This window comes from Anolis carolinensis, chromosome 1, assembly GCF_035594765.1.
Source record: "Anolis carolinensis isolate JA03-04 chromosome 1, rAnoCar3.1.pri, whole genome shotgun sequence".
NCBI lineage: Eukaryota > Metazoa > Chordata > Lepidosauria > Squamata > Dactyloidae > Anolis > Anolis carolinensis.
In genome coordinates, this window is record NC_085841.1 from 132,551,532 (window position 1) to 132,568,150 (window position 16,619).

The 16,619-nt window shown below is 41.9% G+C and overlaps 1 protein-coding gene across 1 annotated transcript in view; it reads right to left on the minus strand.

The window, feature by feature from the left end:
* Window positions 1–16,619, minus strand: part of tpo (thyroid peroxidase) — a 106,243-nt gene that overhangs the window by 77,343 nt on the left and 12,281 nt on the right. The window contains exons 3-6 of the mRNA XM_062982627.1: window positions 15,280–15,449; window positions 12,681–12,813; window positions 9,101–9,230; window positions 7,683–7,889 (exon numbers count right to left, since the gene is read on the minus strand). Coding sequence (XP_062838697.1) covers window positions 7,683–7,889; window positions 9,101–9,230; window positions 12,681–12,813; window positions 15,280–15,449 — 640 coding nt within the window. The remainder of the gene's footprint in view (window positions 1–7,682; window positions 7,890–9,100; window positions 9,231–12,680; window positions 12,814–15,279; window positions 15,450–16,619) is intronic.

The following is a 16,619-nucleotide window of genomic DNA, read 5'->3' on the forward strand; positions in this document are numbered from 1 at the left end:
CTGAACTATATTCTACACTTGTTTTTATTGACTTTATATATTTCCTTAATAAAGAAATTAGATAGATTCTGGTCTCTGCGCATGGTTATTGGTGTTCTGCAGCCTGGGTCTGACACTGAAGCACCTACTAAATCTAATGTTTAAAGAAGTAATGAAGAATATATTACAATTGTCCAATGATTAGGGTTCTGTCTTTCCCCTTGCATGTTCACTCCCATGTCCTGATGGGCTTCCATGTCCAGATCTAAGCCCAAACTTCAAGCACGATCTTCACAGTGATGTCTCCATTCCCAAAATAGCATCTTGGATAGGTCATTTAAAGTTCATATTTTTTACTTTATATTTATTTATTTTAATTCATCAAAATATATATACATTTGCAAGTGTTTGTTGCACACAGTGCAATACTTTCCAACTATTAGTCTTTTATAGTCATTTCTCAGATTGTTGTAGTAGAGCCTGTGAGTAACGTTACAAACAGTAGTATGGGTGCCAGAAGGGGGAAAGGGGTTACTCGGCAGCAGGAATCTGATGATGAGCAGCAGAGAAAGAGGATCCGGGACATACTTACAGCACCTACAGATTTATTTATTTCGTGTCAAAAGCATTGGTACAGCAAATACATTTCAAATAATGGAAATAAAATAAAAAAGAAAAGAAATCACAAACAACTAAATAGTTTTGGACCAAAAGCGGGCAACAGCAACCACATTGTCTGTAGCTTTAAACAACTCCTCCTCCGTACATGAGGCAGGGCATTGTGGGCAAGCATACATATGCTGAGTTGTTTGTTCAGCTCCACAGTCACACAAGGTGGAGGATTCACCTTGCCAAGTTGTCTTTTGATCTGCCCACTCCACTTCTGAGTCTGTTCAGGGACTTCCAAGTTGCCCATTCTTGTTTTGCCCCTGGAGGAAGACCCTCTTGGGGGGGTCATCCAGTTAGAATTGCCAGGTTTAGCTGCCCAGAGGGACACCCTTGCTGTTGCTGGAGGAACATCAAGAGGAGTGGTGGTTCTCATGAAGCCCTTCCTTGATTTGAGTCTGGTGGGATGAGGGTAATAGCCATGCAGTGGGTGGCTTTCACAATGTTCAACCTTTTTTCTCTCACCGTTAGCAGCAACTTCCCATCGCACGTCAGGAGGGGCAATGCCAGCTAACTTGTAGAGTTTATCAACAGGTGTAGGTTTAAGGCATCCCGTGATGATTCTGCATGTTTCATTCAGTGCTATGTCCACCTGCTTTGCATGGGTAGACTTGTGCCAAACAGGACAGGCATACTCTGCAGTTGAGAAAGACAAGGCCAGGGCTGATGTTCTTATTACTTGTGGGTCTGCTCCCCATGCGCTGCCAGTCAGTTTCTGCAGGATGTTATTGCATGCAGCTACTTTGTGCTTGGTGTTCATGCAGTGTTTCCTATATGTTAGTGTTCGGTCTAAGGTGACACCAAGGTATTTAGGATGGAAACAGTGTTCGAGCTATTGGCCTTCCCAAGTAACTTTCAGTTTCCTGTTGGCTTCACGGTTACGTAGGTGGAAAGCACACACTTGTGTCTTGGCAGGGTTAGGCTTCAGGTGGTTATCTTTGTAGTAGCTGGAGAGATCTTTCAAGGCATTGGTGAGTTGCTTTTCAACTGTTTCAAAATCTTTTGCTTGTGTTGTAAGGCCAAGGTCATCAGCATATATAAAGCTCTTTGTGAGTGGTAGTAGTGGCTGATCATTCGTGAAGATGTTAAATAAGGTTGGTGCAAGAACGCTGCCTTGGGGTAAACCATTCTTTTGCCTCCTCCATCTGCTTTTCTGGCCCTGAAACTCCACATAGAAGCTGCGGTTTTCTAAGAGGGTCTGGACAGTTTTTGTAAAGTCAAAGTCCCGGGTGATATGGTAGACTTTATGCAGCATTTTTCTATGTTGCACCGTGTCATAGGCTGCCGTAAGGTCCACAAAGACTGTTCCTGTAATGCAGCCTTTCTCATAGCCTTCCTCGATATGTTCAGTCAGATGAAGAATTTGACCTGTACAGTTTTTCCCTGGTCTGAAACCTACAGATGAGGAGTCATTTGAAGGATTCCCTGGGGATGATAAGGTTGCAGACAGTAGTATGGGTGCCAGAAGGGGGAAAGGGGTTACTCGGGGGCAGGAATCTGATGATGAGCAGCAGAGAAAGAGGATCCGGGACATACTTACAGCACCTACAGATGAGGAGTCATTTGAAGGATTCTCTGGGGATTATAAGGTTGCAGACAGTAGTATGGGTGCCAGAAGGGGGAAAGGGGTTGCTTGGGAGCAGGAATCTGATGATGAGCAGCAGAGAAAGAGGATCCGGGACATACTTACAGCACCTACAGATGAGGAGTCATTTGAAGGATTCTCTGGGGATGATAAGGTTGCAGACAGTAGTATGGGTGCCAGAAGGGGGAAAGGAGTTACTCGGCAGCAGGAATCTGATGATGAGCAGCAGAGAAAGAGGATCCGGGACATACTTACAGCACCTACAGATGAGGAGTCATTTGAAGGATTCTCTGGGGATGATAAGGTTGCAGACAGTAGTATGGGTGCCAGAAGGGGGAAAGGGGTTACTCGGGAGCAGGAATCTGATGATGAGCAGCAGAGAAAGAGGATCCGGGACATACTTACAGTACCTACAGATGAGGAGTCATTTGTGGGATTCTCTGGGGACGATGGGTCAATGAGTGAAGGAGAAGAAGGAGACACCATGGACTGGACTAAGATAAGTGCAATCTATTTGTGAGGTGCTAACAACTAGTGATATCTTTATGGGGTTCTCTGGGGGTGAAGACTGGCAATCAGGGGATCCAACTGAGTCTTGGGGGATCTAAGTCTTGACAGGAGATGGAGGAATTGGAGGGAAAGTCAAGGGAATTCACGTGAAGAGCTGGGAGCAGCTGTGGGGGAGAGTGATGGTAATGATAATGATTTGTAGATAAAAGTGGGTTCAGGGGTGAGGGGTCTTTGCAGAAGGCAAGGTGTTGATGTACGTTTGTGTGCTGTGTACTGGGAAAGATTCTTGTAGACTTGTTGTTGCCTGTTTCGTGTTCGGCCTTGGATTCGGATCTGCAGTTTGGATCTGGACCAGTTTGGCTAAAGACACTGCTTCTGCGGACACTGGAGCAACATTGTTTTGGATTTCTCCCGCTTCGACTCTGGACTTTGGCTGACGACGCTTCTCTTCCTGCGACTCCTTTTGTTAACCATTTCTGTACTGTGCCTTTTTGTTTTGCCTCAGAATGCTTTGTTTGACTTGTTGCTTTTTGTGTCCAGTTAATCTGGATTATAAATTCTGTTTTGAAGTCACTTTTAAGTCTGGTCCTTTAAGGCATCTGTGATTCCAACACAGATAATATAAGGGGTCTTCTATTTGAATAGTACATATAAAGGATATTATAGACTCCAGATTAATATCCATTTCCTCCTTGTCTACTGTCTTAAAACTTCCCCTATGTACATTTTTAGATTAATTTTACATTGAGATATTGAATCATTGGTTGCCATTGCATTAACAAAGTGCTCTATTGGTTCTCCTCTTAAAAGTACAGTTATTTTATCCATTATCAGCAAATCTATGATGTATTTTTCCCATTCTTCTAAAGGAGGTACCTCTGAGATTTTCCAATATCTAGTATATGCTATTTAAGCTGGCACTGTAATATAAAACAATTTTTTCCGAATTTCCTTTCTAGTTCTTCCTCGGACATGTTCAAAAGGTACATTTGTGGTGTCATTTTGTAATTTGTGTTTAATATCTTTTCTAGATATACATGTATCTGTTTCCAGTAGTTGTTTACATTGTTGCATGACTACCAAGGTGTTAAAATGTGCCTTTTTCTTTCCCACATAAACAATTTAAACTTCATATTAAAAACCAGAGCAGATCACATTCCTTCCTACTGACATGGATGCTACCATTTAGAAGCCTTTTCACAGTACAATGTTCAACATTTTAATACTTTTATTCCATTTTAACTGCCTTGCTAGCATCCTATGAAATCCTGGGATCTGCAGTTAGGAACTTCCAAGGTGTCACTTCCAAAAGATGAAACCATGGCAGTTACACTGGAATAATTGCACTGTAACTGTGTGGTGTGAATGAGTCCCAATTCAGATTGTCTTTCCATGTCTTTCCAGAATTGTGTGCTCTCACTAACCAAAGGGTTTCACATTGCCTACTACCAGAAAGTGAGCCTGAGATTTCTATATGCAAAGCAAGTGCTCTATCGCTGAGCTGCAGCTCTTCTTCAGGGTACACAACTTATGACAAATGAATCCTAAACGACCTTGCCTCCAGCACATTTCTCATACCTAGTTCTTCTTGTCTTCCTTTTTGTATGATTTGTAAAATGTATGTGTTTACTGTCAGCAGCTCTTAATTCTGTCAGTATTTATTATTCAGACCTCATTTGTTTGTTTCAGAAAATATAGTTCAAATTCAGTGGTGGACTTCTCTCACAAGTAGGTGGTTAACTGGCTCCTTTTCTAAGCTATGATCCAAAACACATGAAAAGGCAGCACCAACTTGTGGTTTCCATGTCAATTGAGTGGAAAATATGTTCTGGATTCTAGTTTGAACTTTAAAGGTGACATCTAAGGCAGAGTTTTTCAAAATGTGTTCCTCCAGATGTTTTGGACTTCAGCTCCCAAAATTCCTAACAGTTGGTAAGATGGCTGAGATTTCTGGGAGCTGAAGTCCAAAACACCTGGTGGAACACAGTTTGATAAACACTGATTTAAGGTTATCAGCCCTACCCTCAAGACAATTTAGCTTAGAACTTAGGCCCCTTCTACACTGCCATATAATTCAGACTATCAAGACGGAGAATCGACATTATCTGCTTTAAACTGAATTATTTGAGTCTACTCTGCCAGAAAATCCAGTTCAAAGCAGATAATCTGTATTTTACATGGCAGTGTAGCAGGGGCCTTTGACAGCTTTGTTAATGCTTGGATTAAAATCCTGATCTGATTCATTGCAGCACTGACATGGGGTCATGAGCTGCCATTGTTTGAGGTTGGTAATCACTTTTTAATCCATGTAGATCAGGCCTGAATAACTTACAGCCCTTCAGATATTTGGACGTCAGCTCCCAGAATTCCTGGCCATTAGACAAGCTGGCTAGGGCTTCTGGGAGTTAGAGGCCCAAACATCTTGAGGGCCGAATTGTGAAAGCTTGATACAGGTGCTTGATACAGTCCAAGGTGTTAGCTCATCTTTCAATTTCAACAGAAAAATGCTCCTATTACTTCAGAATGCTCAACACAACCTGCTTGCTAGCCCCAGAAAGAACTTGAGACTTGCTTTAGTCTTATTCTAAGAAATTTAAAGGAGAACAATTCACCTTTGAAACATTCCTGGCTCAGTGTCAGCTATATTTCTTGTTGTGGCCCACTGACTTTCCCAATGATAGAACAAATATGGCTTTCACGATTAGTCTCTTATCAGGACCTCCTGCCTAATGGGCAACTCTTAACATGATCCAAGATAGCCCTTTGTTGAATGATTTTCAGCATTCTGTTCTACAAATGAGGCAAACATGAGATGACTCAGCAAAGACAGAAACTGATGATAGGAAAATCAGGCAACTAAATCAAGACAAAGGTCTGTGGTAAATTATACTACACCTTTGAGCCTATTGGCCCAGGACCTGGAATGGAGCGATGCTTCCATAAGAGACCACTTCAAGGCCAGTTTATTAGAGGAGCTTCTGGATGAGCAAGCTTCGTCAGATCTGCCCACAGCCTTGGAGCAACTGATTAAGATTAGCCTGTGCTTAGATGGGCAGCTGTAAGCTTGAGAGCTAGCTCGCAGGAAAGCTTACCAAGGAGTTGCTTCCAGGGAAATCAATCAGTCTGCAAGTCTGACTCCAAGACCTCTGGATTCCGCCCTGAGTCCCCTCGGGTGAGAAGGGCAGGGTATAAATGTTGTAAATAAATGTAAATAAATAAATACTTTGCTGGTCACTGACCTTCTAATGAGCCAATGCAATTTGGAAGAGTTTGGTCACATGTTCAGCTTGAGGAGAGTGTGTCAGAAGACCAATGGACTGTGGTTACATTGTGGCAATGCTGGTCAATAGGCAAAGATTTATCCAGCTAAGGGAAGGGGACCTGCCCCTTTGGGAAATGGTCTTTCTTATGCTTTAAATGCTTGTAAGCCTGGTTGGAGGAGCATTGGAAATTACTTAGTCTTTCTGTGAGCCCAGATGGGATGTTGGCAAATGTTGGCAAAGGTTTCCACATTGACGCCATGATAGACAATGGGGCATCCAACAATTTCATGGACCTTGTTTTTGATACCAAAAATAGGATTCCAATAAAGGCCTTGCTTGAGCCATAGCTGGTCAAGACCATTGATGGGCAGCTCTTGAAATCAGGTCCTGTGACTCATCAGACCCATCTACTAACAATGGAAATCCAGGGGTATGTAGAACAGCTTTCCTTTTACTTGGCAGTGGTGACCTCACTTCCCACTAATACTGGGAATGTCTTGGTTTGCTCAACATTATCCCCACATTTCCTGGTTCTGGCATGAAGTCCTTTCTGCTTCCCAGAGTTATTGGGTTGGTCAGGCAATGCTCGGGTCTTCACTAAATTGGGTCTTATAATTTGGTATGGATTTGGGCTGAAGATGAATCAAAGACTGTTTTCCAGACCCACTATGGACATTAAGAGTACATAGTCATGCCTTTTGGACGTTGCAGGGCTGTTGCTGTCTTTCAACTAATCCTGGAATGATGTATTCTGGGATCACTTAGACAGGGTTTGTTATCATCTACTTTGACAACTTCTTGATTTATTCCCCAAATCAGCAGGTGCATGACATGCACATTTGGGCAGTCATTCAATGGCTGCAAGAACGTTGTTTGTATGCCAAGTTGGAGAAGTGTGCCTTTGACCTCTCTGACGTGGACTTCTTGGGGTATTGCATTTTGGCAAAGGGGATAAAGATGGATCTTGCCAAAGGGGAAGTCATTATCTCCTGGCAAATCCCCTAGAACTGGAAAGTAATCTGGAATTCCTTGGGCTTTGCTAGCAGCTATTCATCCCCAATTTTGCTAAGCTGCCAGACCCAATCACATCGCTCCTGTGAGGTAAAGTTCCTTTCTAGTGGACTCCTCAAGCACAACAGGCTTTCCAGAAGTTGAAGGAGTGGTTCACCTCAGAACCAATGTTGATGGTTCCAGATCTCCCCTTTTGTAGTTCAGATGGATGTTTTGGATGCAGCTTTTGGAGTAATGCTTCTGCAACCTTCTGGAAACAGCAATGTCCATTTGTGCCCAGTGTTCATTAGGTCCAATGTTATGCACATCAGGACCAAGGTGATGACCACATTGATCCCATTGTGTATCAGTTCCATTATGCAGCAAGTACAATTGTGCATTGGGCACTTTGTTGGTTCAGCTACATAGTAAAGTAAAGCAACCTTTTCTGGATACCAATATACACACACAATTCTTATTTTTGTATATGTAGGTCAATTTTTGAAAGCACAAGTCCTCAACAGGATTGTAACACATGATCTGCTACAATGCTAATTATTTGTATTAGCAAAGTGTAAAGAGGTCTGCCTTTGGCATTCCGGAAACAGTCTACAAATGCTAGGACTGGCATTTTTCTCCTCATCCCCCAATTTTCACATTCCCTAAACAAAACAAAATTTAAAAAATACCTGTATTGGAAAACATGGATTTCTGTTTTCACATGTCATACTGCAGTCTGCTTGTCCTAGGATGGAAGGTCGGTTTATACTCTGTGGTGTGAAGGCAAGATCATGATCTATGTATTGTCCCCAGACAGTGAGCATATCAGAATATTGTTCATCTTCAGTGACAGCCTCATTAGAGACCTCAATAATTGTTCTAGTAACTTCACGTACCTGGAGAAACAAGAGTTCAATCTGTTGCCATGGAGCACACTCTTTGCAATTCATATGATGACAAACTAGTGAAAAGGAGCAAAGGGAGCAAAGAACACATCACTTTTGCCAAAGTACTTAATGTCACAACATTGTTCTAAAGTTTTTTTCCTCTCCTGCTGCTGCTGGCTTGTTTCTTTAAGTTTTTGACAGCATGGTATTTCTGTTTAGAAATTTAAAGCCTAGATGACAGTTCCTCAAAGGCTGTTCAAATAGAATTCTGTTGCTATGTTTTTCATAACTTTGCAAAACTAGAAACTGATATTTTAACTTCCAGTGAAGTAGCCTTGTGTCTGCTTAGGTAGCACACCTATGAGATGTGATTCCAAGCAGGAGAATTTACCTTTTCCTCTGTTTCCTTATACCTGAATTCATAATTTGCATCTTTCCTGTAGAATACCTGCTTCAACCTTGGATATCAACTATTCGCTGTGCAACAGCTGCATTGAAGGATGCATGAACCAAACCACTACATTGGAAAAGGAACAATATATCTATGGATGCTCCTAGCCACAAGCCAAGTGTACTCTAACCATAGTGATGCAGATAGATACAGTCACTCCTCATATATCTTGTGTAGACGAATTTCTGTTCCCTTCCAAGAGCTATTCAACCATTCAAGTCTTTGCTACAGGAAAAGAAAGAAATTATCTGCTGAAGGACTCTTTCCTTTTTAAGAATCTTTTGTGGGCCTTCTACTTTCCCCTACACAGTCCATTTTCCTTAATAATGGTGAGTAGAAATGCTCTTTGTTATCAGGGACTCTGATAAAGCAGTGTGGGGATCTAATTTCAGATCTTGTATTCAGTGCAGCGAAGGCAGAGACTAGAGAGGCAGGGAGATCCATGCAAGGACATTGGGGCAGGGGATAATGTGTGTGACTCTGCCCCTTACAGGTACTTCTGCACTGATGAGGTTTAATGCCTATACGGGGCTTTTGCAGAACTGTTTTGGATGCCAAATGAAGACTTCTCTGTTCTGTGACTTTTGAAACTGCTTTATATCTCTTTTATGCTGCTTCTGATTCCTGTTCAATTCCAGTTTGGCTATTTAATTTTACTTTTTCATTGTGTTTAACTATTTCTGCCTGCATGGAAATCTTTGTTGAAGGAAGGTATGAAACATATTAAATAAATCAATCTATGAATTTAATGATTGCACAGTCTACTGACCGGAGGCAATGGAAATCCATTATGTAAGAAACCAGGATTCCATCCTTTTGGTTGACTTAGTCCATCTTCATAAACTGGAGGAAGCCATCTAGCCAGAGCTGTGTTAGAAGCTCCCCACCTGGGATGGTCCCTACATAAATAAAAGATTATTTGTATCAGAAAAAGTTGTCAATATGGTATAGTGGTTTGTTGGCAGACTCTGAGAGTCAAGGGTTTGAATCCTTGCTCAGTCATGGAAACTCATTGAATAACTCTGGGCACGTCCAGTGCTATTATCTTTAGAGGAAGGCAATGGCAAACCTCCTTTGAATAAATCTTGCCAAGAACATCTAAGGATATGGTCCCCTTAAGCCAGAGATGACTTGAATGGTTCTCACAGCAACAAATAAATAAAGAAGCAGCATATATTCCAAATTCAACAGTTTTAAAAGTTTGTTTGTTCATATGTTGGCTTATTGTATTTCAGTTTCCTAGGCCCTCAAGGGAATAGTCAATCAGTCAGTAGCCTTTATTTTGGTCAATAAACCTTCGGCTGAAATCAAGTGGGAAGAAATAAGTCACGTGCTCTGTCACCCTTCTGTCAATATCACACAGTAGGTAAGGTCCCATTTTAAGGTTCTTCCTGGCCATTTGGTAAGTAAAGGGGATATTATCCTCAGTCTGTTATCTTTGTAGATTGTACAGATAAAAAGCACATGTGTTATAGTCTCAGCTATACTCACCTCACAGGGGCATACTCTGAGTTTATATTCAATCCATTTGAATTGATCCACTAGCATGGCTAATTTGATTACATTGAATGGTTTCAGTGTTGCAATAAAATTACAGTCTATTCATATATTAGGATAGGGTTTATCAAGTGCTGGCAACTAAATAGTAAGAAGGGAGAGGGAATAGGGCAAGGTAACATATCACTCAGCCCTTGGATACTGTCCTGGGGCCTCATTCCTCTTACAGAATTGTAGTACTCTTACTCCACGTTAGGTGCCATGGCTCCATCCTATGGGATCCTGTGATGGGAAATCTCGTGAAGCACTGGAGCTCTCTGGCTGAAAATCCTAAATGCCTCCCCCTAAATTGGAAATCTTAGGCCTCCATAGGATGGAGCCATAACTGGTAAAATGGAATAGTCACACTATAATTTTGTAGTGGAAATAGGTCCTTTTTTCTCTGCTGAGAACCTTATGTGATCCCTGAAATGATAGCAGATGGGCCAACTAAACATACCTCAATGTACTATGAACTGTACTGAATGAGAGACCTCATATTTCCAACGAAGCTTCTCTGAGGCTATCAAGAAGACTAAAGAAAATGTGTGACTTGAATCATAGACTCATAGAGTTGGAAGAGAACTCGTGGGCCATCCAGTCCAACTCCCTGCCAAGAAGAAGGAAATTGCATTCAAAGCAATTTGGCCATCCAGCCTCTGCTTAAAAGTCTCCAAAGAAGGAGCCTCCACCACAGTCTAAGGCAGAGAGTTCTGGGGTGTGGTGGACGCTCCTTCTTTTGGAAGTACTGTGACAATGGGTGTTTATTGGAGGATATATACTAAGTGAAAAACATATACTGGGGGATGTATGCAAAGCACAGTAGAATACTTAATGCTTTCAGTATATATCCGAGTCCCCGAAAGGTGCTACAGTTCACAAAGGGTGAGAAAGAGAAAGTAGATATTTAGACTCTTAGTCGTACACTTACCTTGCTGTGGGATACTAAATAGGGAACAATTAATTTATTAATACTTCATTGATCTTCAGTATACCAAAGGGCTCGATTTGCAAAGCCATGTGAGACAATGGCAATAATTCACACTTAAAGTTTGACATACGCTTAATAAAGCATTCAAATTAGTTACAGTTGATCGTCTTTATTGAAATGGCATAAAGTACTGCATATAATGCTATTTAACTCAATTAAAAGTAATGATATGTTAATTTAACAGCTTAACCAGTGCTTTTCTTCCTCATTGCTTTAATATTTTAACAGATCACTGGAAGGTTACTGGGTTTTTCCATGAATTTCTCTAACAAAAAAGAAAAAAAAGGAAAGAAGACTTTTTGATTAATTTCACTGAGCCACCAGTTCAGCTGTTACATGCCTTGTGCAGATGGATTGGTTCCCTCCGTAAAAATGGCAGGAAGATTTCAAATGGTCTTTCTTGTGAGGAGCAAGGGAGACTTCAGAGATACTTAGGTCAGGTGGGGAAGATGACAATGAGTGAGAACGGAGATATCTGGATCTACTGTGTCCATAGTAGTAGTAGTAGTAGTAGTAGTAGTAGTAGTAGTAATAATGACCCAAAATGCAGACTGTGCAAGGAAACCGACAAAACCATTGATCATATCCTCAGCTGCTGTAAGAAAATTGCACAGACAGACTACAAACAGAGGCACAACTATGTGGCCTAAATGATCAATTGGAACTTATGCCTCAAGTACCACCTCCCAGCAGTAAAGAACTGGTGGGATCACAAACCTGCAAAAGTATTGGAAAATGAGCATGCAAAGATACTGTGAGACTTCCGAATCCAGACTGACAAAGTTCTGGAACACAACACACCAGACATCACAGTTGCGGAAAAGAAAAAGGTTTGGATCATTGATGTCGCCATCCCAGGTGACAGTCGCATTGACAAAAAACAACAGGAAAAACTCAGCCGCTATCAGGGCCTCAAAATTGAACTTCAAAGACTCTGGCAGAAATCAGTGCAGGTGGTCCCGTTGGTGATCGGCACATTGGGTGCCGTGCCAAAAGATCTTAGCTGGCATTTGGAAACAATAGACATTGACAAAATCACGATCTGCCAACTACAAAAGGCCACCCTACTGGGATCTGCGTGCATCATCCAAAAATACATCACAGTCCTAGACACTTGGGAAGTGTTCGACTTGTGATTTTGTGATACGAAATCCAGCATATCTATCTTGTTTGCTGTGTCATAATAAAATAATAATAATAATATTTTTATACCCTGCCCCATCTCCCCGAGGGGACTCGGGGTGGCTTATATGGGGCCAAGCCCAGGCAACAAGCAATATAAAACTCAGCAATAAAAACAAATCATAAACAAATAAAATCACATATACCAATAAACAATAAGCACACTTTGATAAAAACCTGAGTTGGCTCCTAAAAAGGGTATTCCTAATAATCCCCAGGACATAGAGATAATGTGTTATTTCCTTTACCTCCAATGGAAGTGTTCTTTCAGGTACAATGCAAAATGAACCCCATGGGCAAGGAAAAAGAACCAATAATTATTTGACTGCAACTTCTACCCTGGATGCAAGAGTTCATTAAGACTTTGGATGAAATGGAGCCTTCAAGAGAAGACTGAGCTTGCATTAGGAACCACATTAATAGATGTGCAGAGAAGCATATCTTGCTACTTTGAAATTTCCTTGAGCAAACTAAATTCTGAGCAATCTCAAATGATGTAATTCTTGAGAGTTTCAATGGGTAGCAAAGCAAGACAATGGGAAAAAAAGGAGATCAAAATGGAAGTGCGAAAGACAACCCTAAAACGATATGTTTGTCACTCAAGGTGATGCAGAATAATTTCTTAAGCTAAACGGTATACCTGTTGTTGCAAGCTCCAGTGATATGTCTATATTTACTGGTCATGCAGTTCTCTAGACATTTTGGTGGCAGCATATAACGAAGGCATCCAGATACATTGGAAAGCATCATAAGAACATCAGTGGACAATAGGCCTTGAAACAAAAACAAAGTTTGATCATTCATCACATCCACATTTGACTAACTGAGTTACATCTTGAGGTGGAATGGATTCTCATTTCTTTTAGGTGGCAGATTGCACCTGGCTACAGAATTGCAGGATATAAATAACCTTCCTCTGCAAGCCCAACATGATGAAATGTCAACACAAGTGGTAACTAAGGGCATTGCCAAATAATCCATCACCACCACTGTGGATTCTCCATTTGCCTCCTCCTGTTCCTGGTAAAGTGCAACTAAGAAATGTCAACGTAGGGCTTAAGATGACCTTTAGTTCCTTCCATCCCTTTCCAGCAGACTCTTAACAGTAGATATACAGTAGCATACAAGCTATGCTTTTGAGCAAATTCTCCATGAGGACATTAATTCATGTATGTGTGCATTACCAAAGGCTGACTATAAACCCATCACGATTGTGCTCCAGTATACACACAGTCCCCAAGTTACGAACAAGATAGGTTCTGCAGTTTTGTTGTTAAGCTGAATTTGTATGTATAAGTTGGAACAGGTACATTTTTAAAGTGTAACATCAGCTATATATATATATATATATATATATATATATATATATATATAGTGTGTGTGTGGGTATATATATATATATATAGAGAGAGAGAGAGAGAGAGAGAATGAGAGTGTGTGTGTGTGTGTGTGTGTGTGAGAGAGAGAGAGAGAGAGAGAGAGAGAGAGAGAGAGAGGAGAGTGAGCGCTTCGGATAGCATAGGAAAAGATCAACACCCCTGTGGTGTTTGTTTTGCTTTCTGTGCCTTTCTTCAGAAGATTTCACCTCATTTTCTGTGCCTGTGATAATTGGATTTCAAAAAAATTGCTTGTTATGGAAAGGATTGGTGAGAAATCTTCAGTTGAGACCCTTTTTCCCCATGAAAACTCTTTCAGGGGTGAATTTCCCTTCTGGGCGGTATGTGTTGCTCACTTCCTGTTGTCTCACCTGCGATTGTACCCCTGATTGTAACTAGGAGTCAATTGTAAGTCAGATGTCTGTAACTTGGCGACTGCCTGTGTACACATACAGGGTCCAGTTAGGGCATCTTATATCTTTACCTTTCTATTCATTCATTTTTTCAGTTATGAGGATAAGATCACAGCCTGTATTTTTACTCTGAATAGTTTACATTTTATCCTGGTATTTTCATGGAAAAAGTCAATACATTTTAATTTGAGGATGTTTTGTTGCTTTTATTGGACTATTACAGTTGATCAGGGCCGGCCCCACTATAGAGGCACCTGATGCCGCTGCCTCGGGCGCAGGCCCGGGGGGGCGCCGTCAGGCTGGGTGGGAGGCGGGGCACCGCCCTGACGGTGCCCCGCCTCCCGCCCAGTGCGCCCTGGCCCGTCTGGCCTTTTCTAGCTGGCCAGACTGTAGCGGAGGTCCCTCCAGGCCGCAATCGCGGCCTGCAGGGACCTCCGCTGCAGTCTGGCCAGCTAGAAAAGGCCAGACGGGCGAGCGGGAGTAGCGTGGGAGGCGGAGCCAGCTCTGGCGCTGCCCCCCCGCCCAGCGTGCCTTGGCCCTGCCTCCCACGCAGCTACTCCCGCTCGCCCGTCTGGCCTTTTCTAGCAGGCCAGACTGCAGCGGAGGTCCCTCCAGGCCGCAATCGCGGCCTGGAGGGACCTCCGCTGCAGTCTGGCCTGCTAGAAAAGGCCAGACAGGCGAGCGGGAGTAGCGTGGGAGGCGGGGCCAACTCTGGCCCCCCCGCCCAGCATGCCTTGGCCCCGCCTCCCATGCAATGTGGGAGGCGGGGCCAGGGCACGCTGGGCGGGGGGCGGGGCCAACTCTGGCCCCGCCCCCTCACTATTCGCCCTGGCCCCGCCTCCCACGCAGCGTGGGAGGCGGGGCCAGGGCACGCTGGGCGGGGCCAGGGCACGGGAGGCGGGGCCAGTGGCGGGGGCGCTTTTCAGCACCCCCGCTTCACATAAAAAAATATCTCCGGCAGGCCCTGCAGTTGATTTTCTTTTATCAGACAAAAATGCAAATGAAAGCATTACGCAGAGAAACAGTTTTAACAGGTCTTAATGCTGATTTGCCTATTTGCATGAATTCTCCTAGAAATGTGTAGAAATAGAAGAAAGCCAAGTACTTAAAGCATCAAAATTTATCAGCACAAACTTTAGTTTCTAATAAACTGTATAAAATCCTAACAAACCAAACAGTTTTAAATAGTCTTGAGAAGAAGTTGATTTCATGATTGACACATAGACACAAGTGTCCTTATTGTGTGGAGAATCTGAATTTCTTTCCTTGAATGTCTCTTTTTTTAACAGTTTAATTGTAAGCTGGGACTTTAAAAGCCTGGATATGAATGTAAGCCCCACCTGCAGCAAAATAACAAAAAAATAAAGTCAAGATTGCCTTAAATCTAGAAGACTAATTCCCAAGCATTCACAAGGGACCATTTCCAGCATCTGTTTGTGTATTTATTTACCAGTTGGAGGCAATGATCGTTTATACTTTGAGTGAAATTTTTCTTTCCGATCTTGTATTGAAGCTTCCATTTTTTCAGCTGCTTGAGAGATAGCCCGAGTCTCTTCTTCCAGGTATTTGGGAAAAGCCAGAAAGTAGCTGGGAGCCATTGTTTCATGTCTTTGGAGAAGACTGCAAAAACAGATGGAAATACTATTGATAAAAGAATGGAGAAGCCTTCATTACCCTGACTCTGATTTGCATGGAAAAAGAGAAGAAGAAAGCGCTTACTTTGTTTGCATGAACAAGTGCTGTTCTATTCCCAATAGAAAGGACGAGATGTACTTGCCACTTCATTGCATAACTGAGTAGCTTTTGGGGCAATGAGCTATTGTTTATCTACTTCTAATCAGGAGCACAATTTTAAAGGAATTACTTTTCCTTTCTTTAAACTTCTAGCCAAGGCCAAACTTGGGGGAGTGGGGCCAAACACCATTTCCTGTTCTACCTAAGGCAGCAAAATGTCCTGGGCTTTCCTTCCAATATATCTCTGCTGAAAGAAAGACCAGGGGCCCTTCCATGATATAGGCCAAATGTTCCTTTAGCTAATCAAGGCTATGTTTAACCACAGCTAACCATCCCCTGGCACCTCCACAAAACACCAGAGTTTAAATCTCATTGATTAATTCAACCACAAAAGAGCCTTTGAATCAGTTGTTGACTTGTGAGCCAACACACAAGTAAATATCACTGATTCAGGCCCCTTACACACAGCTGCATAAAATCCAACATGAACTGGATTATATGGCAGTGTGGACTCACCCAGTTCAAAGCAGATATTGTGGATTTTCTGCCTTGATATTCTGGGTTATGTGACTGTATGGAAGGACCCACAGTGAATCTAATCAGCTGAGGGTTAACAATCAGATTCAAACCCAGTTGTTACCACTGCATCACTCTCCCCACATTTGAGATAATATTAATAGGCCTTTTGGAGCAAGACTGAATGAGATTTCTCTTTCTCTTAAAATATATATGAAAATATATTTCTCTCTCATAGTGGCATGCCTAACATATCTGATTCACATTGCAGATCATTTTTAACACTCCCTCATCTTTACAATAAAATTATTTTCAGTAATAACGAAATTAAACCACAATCAAAGGTTGTGACACACTCATTATTTTTAGAACAATGTATTTTTAATGATCTACATAATCAAAAACTTTACTACTACTACTACTACTACTACTACTACTACAATAATAATAATAATAATAATAATAATAATAATAATTATTATTATTATTATTATTATTATTATTATTATTATTTATTTATATCCCGCCACCATCTCCCAG